At 42.2% G+C, this 11,951-nt stretch overlaps 4 protein-coding genes across 4 annotated transcripts; all 4 read left to right on the forward strand.

The window, feature by feature from the left end:
- Positions 1 to 1,168: 1,168 nt before the first annotated feature.
- Positions 1,169 to 2,829, forward strand: BJ212DRAFT_1296734 (uncharacterized protein; the record flags this gene model as incomplete). The annotated part of the gene is made up of 8 exons (XM_041332493.1): positions 1,169 to 1,304; positions 1,373 to 1,383; positions 1,449 to 1,481; positions 1,546 to 1,648; positions 1,736 to 1,782; positions 1,848 to 1,856; positions 2,418 to 2,546; positions 2,788 to 2,829. 8 exons carry the CDS (start codon positions 1,169 to 1,171, stop codon positions 2,827 to 2,829), a joined length of 510 nt encoding a protein of 169 aa, XP_041197173.1.
- A 1,603-nt stretch (positions 2,830 to 4,432) lies between these two features.
- Positions 4,433 to 4,675, forward strand: BJ212DRAFT_1263288 (uncharacterized protein; the record flags this gene model as incomplete). Its single annotated transcript, XM_041330329.1, has 1 exon — positions 4,433 to 4,675. A coding segment is annotated over one exon (243 nt), but the record flags the coding sequence as incomplete, so codon positions are not given.
- A 2,624-nt stretch (positions 4,676 to 7,299) lies between these two features.
- On the forward strand, positions 7,300 to 8,638 carry BJ212DRAFT_1243097 (uncharacterized protein; the record flags this gene model as incomplete). Its single annotated transcript, XM_041329617.1, has 5 exons — positions 7,300 to 7,557; positions 7,606 to 7,787; positions 7,837 to 7,984; positions 8,051 to 8,196; positions 8,245 to 8,638. Coding segments are annotated over 5 exons (1,128 nt in total), but the record flags the coding sequence as incomplete, so codon positions are not given.
- A 1,011-nt stretch (positions 8,639 to 9,649) lies between these two features.
- On the forward strand, positions 9,650 to 10,090 carry BJ212DRAFT_1540916 (uncharacterized protein). The gene is made up of 2 exons (XM_041341840.1): positions 9,650 to 9,845; positions 9,906 to 10,090. The coding sequence occupies exons 1-2, from the start codon at positions 9,662 to 9,664 to the stop codon at positions 10,001 to 10,003; spliced, it is 282 nt and encodes a 93-aa protein (XP_041197176.1). The 5' UTR covers positions 9,650 to 9,661; the 3' UTR covers positions 10,004 to 10,090.
- The last annotated feature ends 1,861 nt before the right edge of the window (positions 10,091 to 11,951 follow it).

Genomic DNA, 11,951 nt, shown 5'->3' on the forward strand with positions numbered 1-11,951 from the left:
CCTCCTGTCCTCTGGGCCTTCGGACCTCCTATCCTTCCATCCTGTTTCCTGTAGAAGTATTACCTTGCAGTGGGAACTCTCCTGAGCACTTCCTGTGTTCCTCCGGAACTCTCCCGTGCTCCTCTGGACGTTTCCCACGCTCCTCCAGAAGTCCTCTAGTGCTCTCCAGCAGAGTAGCCAGCCTCCGGAAGTCCTCCGGACTTCATTGGACCATCATCAGACCTCATACGAAATGAAGGGCACATACTCGGGTAAGGGGCACAGTGTACAAGCTGAGGCCAAGCCCCTCTGAGTCAGTCTCTCTCCCCCTTGAGCAACATGGTTCTTAACATCACCTGACCAAAGGATGCAGAAGCAGAAGAGGGGCATTGACAAAAGGCACATTATCAAAAAGAGAACTAGAAGAAGACGCGTCAACAAAAGAGACAGATGAAAAGACATAGACACTCACATGACCAAATAGATGTGTTGGCGAAAGAGATGCATTGACAAGAGGGAGAGAACTAGAAGGAGATGTGTCAACAAAATAGACAGATGAAAAGACATAGACACTCACATGACCAAATAGATGCATTGACAAGAGAGAGAGAACTACAAGGAGACACAAAGACATATCCAAAACTAGTCAGTATATCATACAAAAACAAACAAAAGACACTCACATGACCAAATAGATGCATTAGCAAAAGAGACACATTGACAATTGAAGAGAGAGAGAAGAGACTTTGACTCACCAAAAATCAATCAAACATACACGTGACACCCACCGGCAAAGTCCAACAACCAGTGGATTGAGCACAGGAACAGCCAGTACAAACATCAACAAATTAACAAACTGGCAAAGTCCAATTGTGGACTTGTTTGTTCCCGCAGTCAGTGGATTTGTACAAGTCCAAAATCGGCATTTGCTGGCAGATGCCACATGCACATTTGGTGAGTGGTTTTTTCACTAAGTCCAGCGTTTCTGTGCATGCACAGAAACACTTTTATGGACTTGGCGAAAAAAACCACTCACCAAATGTGCATGTGGCATCTGCCAGCAAATGCCGATTTTGGACTTGTACAAATCCACTGACTGCGGGAATACCCAGTGCAAACATCAACAAATTAACAAACATACTTTAACACTCATATTTTTTTCCACAGTTCATATTTCTCAACTTCCACCATGTTCACTCCTCTACCATTCTTGCCCCTTATTGCACTACTTATTCTGTGTGCCTACTCTTTGGCTACTTGCAGACTGCAGCTGCAAGTAGTCAAAGGCAGTGCTACAGTGATTTTCAAGTGCACAATACTACAAAGTAAGTTTTTTTTGCACCTGCTTCACAGTACTAACTTGCTGTTTGTTATTCACAGTTGTGCTTGATAGCGTGCCTTAAGGTCAGTCTCTTTTCAATCCTTACAACATTGACTTGTCCCTATTTCTTTAGATTTATTGTCTTTAGTTGGCATACTATCATTTGATAGCACTCCTTAAGGTCAGTCTCTTTTTATCACTTGCAATATTTGACTTGTCTCTTGTTCTTTAGATTTATTTTCTAGGCTATCCATGTCCCCAGGGACTGGTGCCTTCAAGTTTGGGAACTGGGGGTGACTTTTAGGCTATCCATGTCCCCAGGGACTGGTGCCTTCAAACTTGGGACCTGTGGGTGACTTTTGTGCTTCCCTAAGTTGAGCAGGTCAGTTTTTATGTTTTCAAAATGCTCTGTACTAATGGTGTTTCTTTGTCTAGCATTCTATAACCTTCTCTGTTTGACTGCACTGGCCTTGTTTCTTCAGGTGGGTGTAGATTCAATGTTCAATATCATACTGACTTGCACACAATTTTAATTTTATTTCACAAGTTTAATCTGGTAAGCGCCAATTTAACATTCAATATCATACTGACTTGCGCTATACTAGATTGTCAATTACTCTCTATTTTTACCTAGATTTATGTACTGTAGGGTGCAAGGCTAGGATGGAGAGGGCCCCTCCATCCTTGTCTTGCATCATTTACCTTAGCTTTTTGGTTTTTGTTTTTTGCATACTTAGTTAGATATAGCAATTGAGCACAAATGTATTGCCCTTTATGGGCATTTTCTGGTCATGTGATCCTTGATTTTTGCCAAATTTTGAAGTCATGTGATTGTGAGAAATTTACTTAAAGGGCAATAATGTCCGCATAGCTATAATATGAATGTACAAGTGAACCGCTCATCTGCTACTTTGGACCTGTTCTTTGCGCTTTATCAATTTTCTGCATCCTAATTCTAGGCTTTGACTGCTCCTATCCTGTGTGATCCTGAGAAACTTGAGTATGCTCCTATCTCCCTTGAGTCGCCTTTGAAAAATCATCTGCTACTTTGGACATGTTCTTTGCACTTTATCAAATTTCTGAGTCCAGTGCTCCCTGCCTCTCCATTTCCACCTAGTGCAGAGGAGGGATCAGCAGTGAGGTGGATCTCATTGTTGTGAAGTCATGGGCACCTGCAGTAAGAAAGGACTTCTTCAAGAGAGAGTTGATGGGGAGGACCAGCGCTCTTCAGATCCAGGCCCTGAATGTTAGTTAGTAGTGTGGCTATGTCTTTGTACCCTTCCATGCTAAGGAAGGGAGCATGTACCTTTTTGAAACGAACATGGGTTGACCCTGGTTGCTCACATTCAAGACTTTCTGTAGATTCCTTCCACCAGGTTCGCCCAGCCCACCAACTCTCTCTCTCTCAGAAGTCCTTTCTTACTGCAGGTGCCCATGACTTCACGACAATGAGATCCACCTCACTGCTGATCCCTCCTCTGCACTAGGTGGAAATGGAGAGGCAGGGAGCACTGGACTCTGGTATATAGGTTGCCAAAAAAAAACCACCTAGTGCTGCTGGCAGAACACTTACCCAATGAAGTTCAGTTCTCACTTGATGGGGCCAAGTTCAGTAAGGGGAGTCGCTGCTTTTTGAATGTTTCTTGATATTAAGAATTCCCAAAGTGCTGAGCCAACTTTATCATAGGTAAGGTTACCTGGCAAGCGGACTTGGAGAATGAGCTGGTCTATGCTGCTGCACCACTGCTACATGTCCAAATTTACTTGATATTAAGAATTCCCAAAGTGCTGGGCCACTCATACTTACTACCTTCCCCTGTCATTGGCACTTGATGAAAACTCCTTAACCAAGATGGGACTTAGATCAAGGGTCTAATGTAATTTGATCATATTAGGCTATTATCTCACAACAGACTTGCCTTCAGATATAGTCTGATTGTCTAATTACATCATGATTAATTGGACAAGGGCGGAGCGTGGGAACTTTGGTTCATTTTGCATCATGATTGATTGGACAAGGGCAGAGTGCGAGAACTTTGGTTCATTTTTTCTTGTTCCCAATGGAGGACCTCAAAAGCAGGACCACTGAGCTATCAGCAACTCTGGGCAGAAGGGTTGCTGAGATAATGGGCAATTCATCTGAACTAGGTGTCCTTAAAGAGGGCAGCATTGAAACTGAATTACTGCATAAGGCTAGGTAACTATGGTTTATTTTTTTTATTGTAGCTGACTATTAATTACTAAGGGAATCAAGGATGAGAATAGCAGTGCAGCTCCGACAGTGCTTGGAATCATCAGGTGATAATTTGACCTTTGATGATGGGTCAATTTCAGAATATGAAATTGACCGGGCTGCCCTGACCATTGCACATGCCATGGTCAATCCCAGTGAGTGAGGAGATATTTGTGACTGTACATGAATTTAAATGCACAACTACAGTCAATATTGATTGGGATGTGGACAGGTATGCTGATAAGGCCAAGTTGTCACCACCAAATGTGAATGGGTCGTCCTCTGCTGGAACAGAGAGATTGAAGAAGTTCTTCCCTGAAACAATACTTGGCAAAATTTCAGTTCCAACAACTGTTGTAGACAGGCACAGAAAAATTTTAGTGGTTTACCTCCCAAATATTTTGTCACCTTCTCGTATAGTATGTTTCAGGTTGGGGATTTCCTCTTAAGGCTAATTAATTAATTGATTAGGAGCATGTCAACAACATCACTGTTGGCTTGAGGGATTCCCTTCTAAAATCTCTTACCCCCTCAAAGAAAAAAACTTGGCGAGATGAGGGCTATATGGTCTCAGATGAAGGGGGGAGTTTGGGGCTGGTCAAATAACAGTGGTGCCTGCATACTTCATGCAAAGACATGAGGTATTATATTTTCACTAAGTTGTTATATTTGGCCTAGTTTTAACTCTATTTGTAGCAACTAATGGATCTGTTGGTGACATCGGAGCATTATGGATCCAAGAAAGTCCAAAAATGGCTAGCAGCTTTGACAACTTCAGAAGTTCTGTGGAATGCTATTACTGCTGTGGTGCTGGATCTTTTCCAAGCTGGTATTTCAGCATTCTCTGAGGTCATCAAGAAAGTTCAGCCCAAAAAAAAAAAAAAGTCGCTGTGGACTCTTGGCCCTCAATATTTTCAGGGCTTGAAATCATTGCTAATCATGTTATGTTCAGCCACAGAGATGGTGGTGGATCTCCTTCCCTTTTGGATCTTCTTGTTAGTCTTGGAAGAAACCATGATGCTACATTGGCCTTGGCAGACCTCAATGCAGAGCTTGATTATTCCCCTGGAGCCATGGTCTATATCTCAGGAAGGGTGCTAAACACTCCGTTGGCCCCTGGCTTAATGGAGAATGGTTCATAATTGCCCACTTTATGAAGGATGCTGTGCACAACAGGGTGGGGGTGCCAAAGCCAGGGTTTCCCATGCAGAGCTTCTTTTTAGAGTTAGTAGGAAGGAGGCAGAAGGGTAAGACACAGAAAAGGGGTAGAAAATAGTACTGGGGAATCCCAAAAATATATATTTTTTTTTTTGGGGGGGTGTGTTATGTAGCCATGCAAAAATTCATGTTGCACTGCAGCCTTCATAACTCATAATCTCAATGAGCTCAAAAATCACACCCAAGCGTAATAGGGTCAGAGTAGCTTCATCTTCATCTGATACTTGTTTGACAAAGAGAAAATGAGGTGCCTACAAATATACATATATCTCATCAAAAACTCAGAGGGGAAAAGATACAGTGGCTCAAAAAACTGTCCATATATTTTTGCATTTTTTACTATTTACAATATTGTGTGAGAATACATAAAGACCTCAGTGACATGCTGATACCATATTGTAGTGCTGCTTCAGGGCTTTGGATTGAGCACCGCATTGTGAGAATCAGAGGAGATATGGTAGAGATACAAGGCTTACAAAATCATGACTCATGTGGACAGTTTTTTGAGCACATATTAAAACTATATAAATCATCACTTATGACACCATAACAATCATGCCACCATTAAATAAATTATAAAGTGGTGTCATTATGTCATTTTAAAACCATATCTAACTATACAAACCAAAAATTTCCATATGCCATGGTTATATTCACCATGAAAGCCACCCCCCCTGCTCAAAGGGATAATATCCTCTCTCTTTCCTATTCTGGCCTCTCTGCTTGTCAAATTTCCTCCAGAACTGGAGTATCCAAGTCCACTGTGGCCAAGTTCATCAAAGAAAGTCACACAGACAAGGAAAACTTCTGTGAAGGGTGTCCATCCAAGCTCACCTCTACTGATAGGAGGACTATTATTCAACATATTGCTACAGGAAAGGCTGATAATGCTGTCCAGGCCACCTATTACATCAATTCCACCATCACATTCCCTGTCTCTTCACACACTGTGAGAAACATTCTCAAGACAGCTCATCTCAGGTCAGTAACAAGGAAGAAAAGGCTCTCCTCTCTATCACACATATGCAGAGAGGACTAGCACCCTTCTTTTTTCACATATATACCTTGCCATCTGACCCAATCCTATTTATTGTGGTCTTATATGATCATATAACATGCTTCCAGTCCATGTAATCCAATTCTGATGGGCTAAGGCAAAGGTTAGTCCTCTCTGCATATGTGTGATAGAGAGGAGAGCCTTTTCTTCCTTGTTACTGACCTGAGATGAGCTGTCTTGAGAATGTTTCTCACAGTGTGTGAAGAGACAGGGAATGTGATGGTGGAATTGATGTAATAGGTGGCCTGGACAGCATTATCAGCCTTTCCTGTAGCAATATGTTGAATAATAGTCCTCCTATCAGTAGAGGTGAGCTTGGATGGACACCCTTCACAGAAGTTTTCCTTGTCTGTGTGACTTTCTTTGATGAACTTGGCCACAGTGGACTTGGATACTCCAGTTCTGGAGGAAATTTGACAAGCAGAGAGGCCAGAATAGGAAAGAGAGAGGATATTATCCCTTTGAGCAGGGGGGGTGGCTTTCATGGTGAATATAACCATGGCATATGGAAATTTTTGGTTTGTATAGTTAGATATGGTTTTAAAATGACATAATGACACCACTTTATAATTTATTTAATGGTGGCATGATTGTTATGGTGTCATAAGTGATGATTTATATAGTTTTAATATGTGCTCAAAAAACTGTCCACATGAGTCATGATTTTGTAAGCCTTGTATCTCTACCATATCTCCTCTGATTCTCACAATGCGGTGCTCAATCCAAAGCCCTGAAGCAGCACTACAATATGGTATCAGCATGTCACTGAGGTCTTTATGTATTCTCACACAATATTGTAAATAGTAAAAAGTGCAAAAATATATGGACAGTTTTTTGAGCCACTGTACATGGAGAGAAGCCAATGGTTCAATTATCTATGAAGACTCTGACAGTGAGATAGAGCCAGTCTCACCATCAAAACAAAAACACCAACAAAATATTGAAGATTATTCTCTGGTGGAATATGACAGAGAGATATATGGTGATTTTGGTACAAGAGGCTCAAATGGTATTCATTGAAAAACTAAAGTGAGTTCTGTCGAATTCATTATTCTCCAAAATTGGCCAACATTGCAGACTCAAAATGATTTCCTTTAGGAGTACCTGCCTTGGAGGGATGAATATATTTCGGTGTTGTTGGGATTGGAACAGCAGATCAATGGTGGGCAATGTGAGGATTGTGGAGGAGAGGAGGGACTCATTAGGTGTCTATCCTGCTCAGGAGAGCATGCTTGGTGTCCCTCATGTGCAGTTAAAACCCACCAGCACAACCCATTCCACAACCTTCAACTTTGGAATGGCAAGTTCTACCAGTCCACTACCCTATGAGACCATGGGTATATAATGCATCTTGGCCATGGAGGACATCCTTGTCCCAATTTGGTGCAGCATTCAAACCCATCACCCTGGTCAGATCTTGGAGCCATGGAAGATGTGTCTGGACAAGGAGAGGGGGATATTATTTATGAAACTCAGTTGGGATTATCTAACCTGGTTATTGTGCATTCCACTGGAGTTTACTCACACCATGTATCCTGGTGTCAGTGTCCTGGAGCTGAGATGGACAGACACCTACATCTCCTAAAAGTGAGGTTATTTCCTGCCAGCATCACTTGCCCTCAATCTGCTTTCACTTTCAACATTCTGGATAACTCCCTCATAGACACTTTGGAGTGCAAAACCTCAGCTATGAGTTTCTATCAAAAGCTATGTCATTTCACCAACAATGCTTTCCCTCATAAAATACCTGTGAGCAATTTCTTTATTATTGAACTCCTGGCTTACATGATAAAACAGGATTGTTACTGTGAACTAATGCAGGTGTCCCATATATGGAGGGATTTGATGAATAGAATATGGTTTGGTTTTGGACACAAGACAGACAGATCTCCTGGCCCAGGGGATTTAGCTCTTTATTGTCCAACATGTCCCCAACCTGGCATCAACTTACCCTCATCTTGGAAGGATTCCTATGATGAGTAAGTTCTGTCAGTAATAATTATTAGATGAGCTAATTGGTGGATTTAGTTGGTTGGTAACACAAAGATATGTTGTCGATGGAAATTTTACAGCACAACATATGAAGATGAAGACTCCAGAAGATGATGTTTCACTGGCAGATGGAAAGGGATACATGGTAACAGAGGGACCTTATGAAACTCACATAACAGAATCTGTCAAAGGGAAAGAGGCAAGTATTTCATGACATGTTCTTTGGAAATGTTGTCTAATATAATCTCAGAAATCATCTTGTAGCAATCACTGTGCTGTGAATGCAGCCAATGTTCAGAGAAGCAACCTAAGAGCTACAGGTGTTGGGGCAACAGCATGTGCTAGGCATGGATATTTTGTTCCTCATGCCATAGTAGACTTTCAGAAGGGCAAATGGTATGTAGTTTCATTGTTGTATTACAACTTTGTGCTGACAGTGGTCAGGCAAATGAACATGGACTATTCCATTTGCAATGCATTGAAATATCCATCAGAAGATATCAGCAGTGCACTCATAATCTATGATGTTGCATGCCAGTGGAGCATCCACTTCTATGAATGGGCAGATCAGAGCTATCACCTGTCTGTTCCTCAATCAATAAAAATTTTGCCAGCAATTGGCAAGTTTCATTTGAGTGCCCATAAGCTACCATGCTTTGCCAGATTCAGCCTCAATTTTATTACAGGAGCTGGTCATGTTGATGGAGAAATCTTGGAGACCCTCTGGGCTCCATTTAACAAGATTTCTCCAACTACGAGATCCATGACTCTCTCTCACAGAAAGGAAGTCTTGGACGACCATATGAGGGATTCTAATTGGAGGGAGCTTATTGGAATTAGCAAGTCCCCTTTACTTCAAAAATGTTAACTTTGACTAACAAGGCATTTAAATAGTCAAATCATTACTAAAAAAGTATCATCATGCTGTACAGGGTGTTAATAACACTCAGGGTCCATATGAAGAATTGACAAATTCACTTGATCTGGCTGATGTCCAGAAATGGAAGAAGGAAGCTGAACTAGCGGCTCTTGACTGTGGCGAGCATCTTGACATCTATCAGCTTAGAATGGATAAAGGTAGGTTTGGTGAAATTGAACTTTTAGTTATTGCTGATTGTAAATCATCAAAAGCTCCAACTATGGCTGAAATAAGGCTAAGGTTGACTGAAAATGGACTATCCACCATTGGTCGGACTGGGGCCATTGCATGGTTGATCAAGGGTATGAATATTGAAAATGCTCAGTAAGATATTCAAATTTACAAATTGTCATTGACTCAAATTGTATTACTAGAGATGCCCTGAGATCTTCTATAAGACAACAGTCAGATGATCCAACTGCTTCTCAGAAAATCATGATAGAAGAAAAAAGACAGAAGCTCTTGTCATGGATTAATAAATTCTATGAGACTGCAATGGTGATTACAAATGGTATGGAATTGGAGGGCAGAGAGGGATTGCAACAGGATGACCCTGAACTGTGCCTGGAGAAGGCTGATGGATATAATTTTCCAGGAATCGATGTTCTGGAGGAAGACAGTATTTTGGACCTCAGTGACAATGCTGACTCAGCTGCAGAGGTTGCAGAACTTTGGATGCTGTCATGGGTTGCATCTGATGCCATCATGGATGATGTTATCATGGCATTACAGCAAAAAGAACTAGAGCTTCGAAAGGGTCAAGCAAATGACTGCCTGGAGAAGCTTCGTCAAGCACTTGGTGACAGATCTGTGGTATTTCAAGAGAAATTGCACTCCAACAAATTGGTCCATCACTGGGGCACTAGATCAACGAAGGAACTTCAAAAAATGACTCTGGCCATCAACAAACATGCTCAAGAATACTGTTGATCAAGGGCAGCAATGCAACGATTAGGGGCTGACTCTGATACATTGACATCCTATCAATCTCTAAAGGCTGATGACCTTGCAGTGAGCAAAGAAGTCACTGAGGAAAATAGGCATGGCCAGGGTTCTGATAAGCTGGCTTGGTTTTGGAGAATCAACAGTGTGACTAATAGTCAGAAGAGCGAGTGGATGTATGAGTGTGAGTTTAAATCTTATCTGATTTTTATCAATGCAACAAGCTTATGTTCCCCATTCCTAGTTTATTGGGTGAATTGGTTGAAAGCAAAAGCACAGTATGATTGTTGGAGTGAAGAGCTGAAGTTGGTGCAGCATAAAATGTATTGGACAGTATGCTAGTTTCAGAACCAGCAATGTGGAGAAGGAGGTCAGGAGAGAGTATCAAGAATGGACATAAGGCATATGCTGAAAAGCAGGCTGTCATGTGGGCTGAGTTTGCAGCTGAGGGCACAAGAGGTTTTCAAGGAAAATGGAGTACAACAAGTTGATATTGGAGATGGCTTTGTAATGTGCTAGATGAGGGTACACATCCCTCTCCAAAATGTTGTAATGGCTGGTGCAGAAATACATATTGCAAAGGTTGGATGGCCCATGTGACATGGGTGACTGTCCATCCCATACAGACCACATCCCCTGACCAGCCAGTTGGTGTTAGAGTCACAAACAAGGGCAGCCGGCCTAGATCTGTAGGTTGCAAATTCAGGCTGGCCCATCTACAATGGGAAATCACAGTGGTGGCTGTCCATGACAGACAGACTGCATCCCCTGGTCGGCCAGTTGGAGGATAGGGTCACAAGCTAGGGTGGCCAGTCCAGAAATGCAGGCTGACCTATGTAGGATAGAGCACCATGACTGGTCTCCTTTCACTCATTGACATAAAAGATGAACATTGTAAATGAGTGAGGCTCAAATAATAGACAATATTTACAGTCATTATGTAGTAGAGTAAACTACATACATCAATTGATAAGCTCATCATGAACTTCATGTAACCAAAAATATTTCTGGACTGCTTACTCAAGTAAGAAGCATGCAGGCCGACCCAGTCATATAGACTGCATGGGGAGGCTGGCCGATCAGTTCAAATACAATGTTCAGCTGGCTGACCACCCTCCACAAATTGCAGAGGTAGCAGGCCTAATGCACTATAGTGCAGAAGCCCATTGGCCACCCCTATCTTACAGACTGCATGGGGAGGCTGGCTGATCAGTTCAAATGCAATGTTCAGCCAGCTGACCACCTTCCACAAAATGCAGAGGCAGCAGGCCTAATCCACCCATAGTGCAGAAGTCCACCAGCTAACCCTGTAACATTCTCTATATGAGGCATTGGCCTACAAGGCTTCTGTATGACCGGCCTATACAGTAAGTGCATAGACTGGCCAGTGTCCTGTACACCTGGTTTTGCAGGCCAATGTACATGTCCTATCAACAGGTTATGCAGTAGAAGTGACTGAAGGGTCTGGCACACAGTGGAAGGGGATCTGGGAATGAGTTGGATATGGGGTCTGGAAATAGGTCTGGAAAGCGTGGGAATATGATGGGATCTATGTCTGGCATACAGGATATGACAGAAGTCAGTAGTACTGGGTTTTGGGTTTCAGCACTCCACACTCAGTGATTTGTGTAATGAAATAAAATAATTTCATGTTATATACATTTTTTCAAGATTTGGTATTTGGTATTTGGTTTTCACATCTCAGGTTTCAAGTCTTGAGTTTCAGGCTTCAGGTTTCAGGCTTCAGGTTTCAGGCCTTGGGTTTCAGGTTTCAGCACTCAACACTTAGTGATTTGTGTAATGAATTTTTTTTACATGTTATATACATTTTTGTGAGATTCAAGTTTGGAGTTTTGGGTGTTCAGGTTTCAAGACTTGGTGATTTATGGTGAATGAAAAATGGATATGTTGCACACTGGGTTTCGGTTTTTGGGCTTTCAGGCTTTGGTACTTGGTGATTGGTGAATGTCAGACATGGTGTATTCAGGTTTTCAGGCTTTGGGCTTTGGTGGTCGATGGTAGGTATATGTTAAAGTCACGTGCTCAAGGGAGTCAGATCACAAGGGCTTGGCCTCAGCTCATATGCTGTGCCCCTTTCCCAAGTATGTGCCCTTAATTTCCAGGGGCTAGAACAGTCATCTGGAGTTTCCAGGATTTGACTAGGGCAGACAATGGATGTCCAGATGTTACTTGGGCAAGCAGATAAGACTAATCTGGATGGCCCGGACTAGAAACTAACAGAGGATAGACTACCTTAAGGTAGAGTCAGGAATGTAGTCTAGGATGCAAT

This window comes from Suillus subaureus (assembly GCF_016647635.1).
Source record: "Suillus subaureus strain MN1 chromosome Unknown BJ212scaffold_5, whole genome shotgun sequence".
Taxonomy (NCBI): Eukaryota; Fungi; Basidiomycota; class Agaricomycetes; order Boletales; family Suillaceae; genus Suillus; species Suillus subaureus.

What these genes read in the sequence shown, in the direction of transcription:
- BJ212DRAFT_1540916 (XM_041341840.1), top strand. Translation starts at nt 9,662, where the DNA reads ATGCAACGATTAGGGGCTGACTCTGATACATTGACATCCTATCAATCT. An exon ending in GAGCGAGTGGATGTATGAGT is followed by an intron (nt 9,846 to 9,905) that starts GTGAGTTTAAAT and finishes CCCCATTCCTAG; the next exon opens with TTTATTGGGTGAATTGGTTG.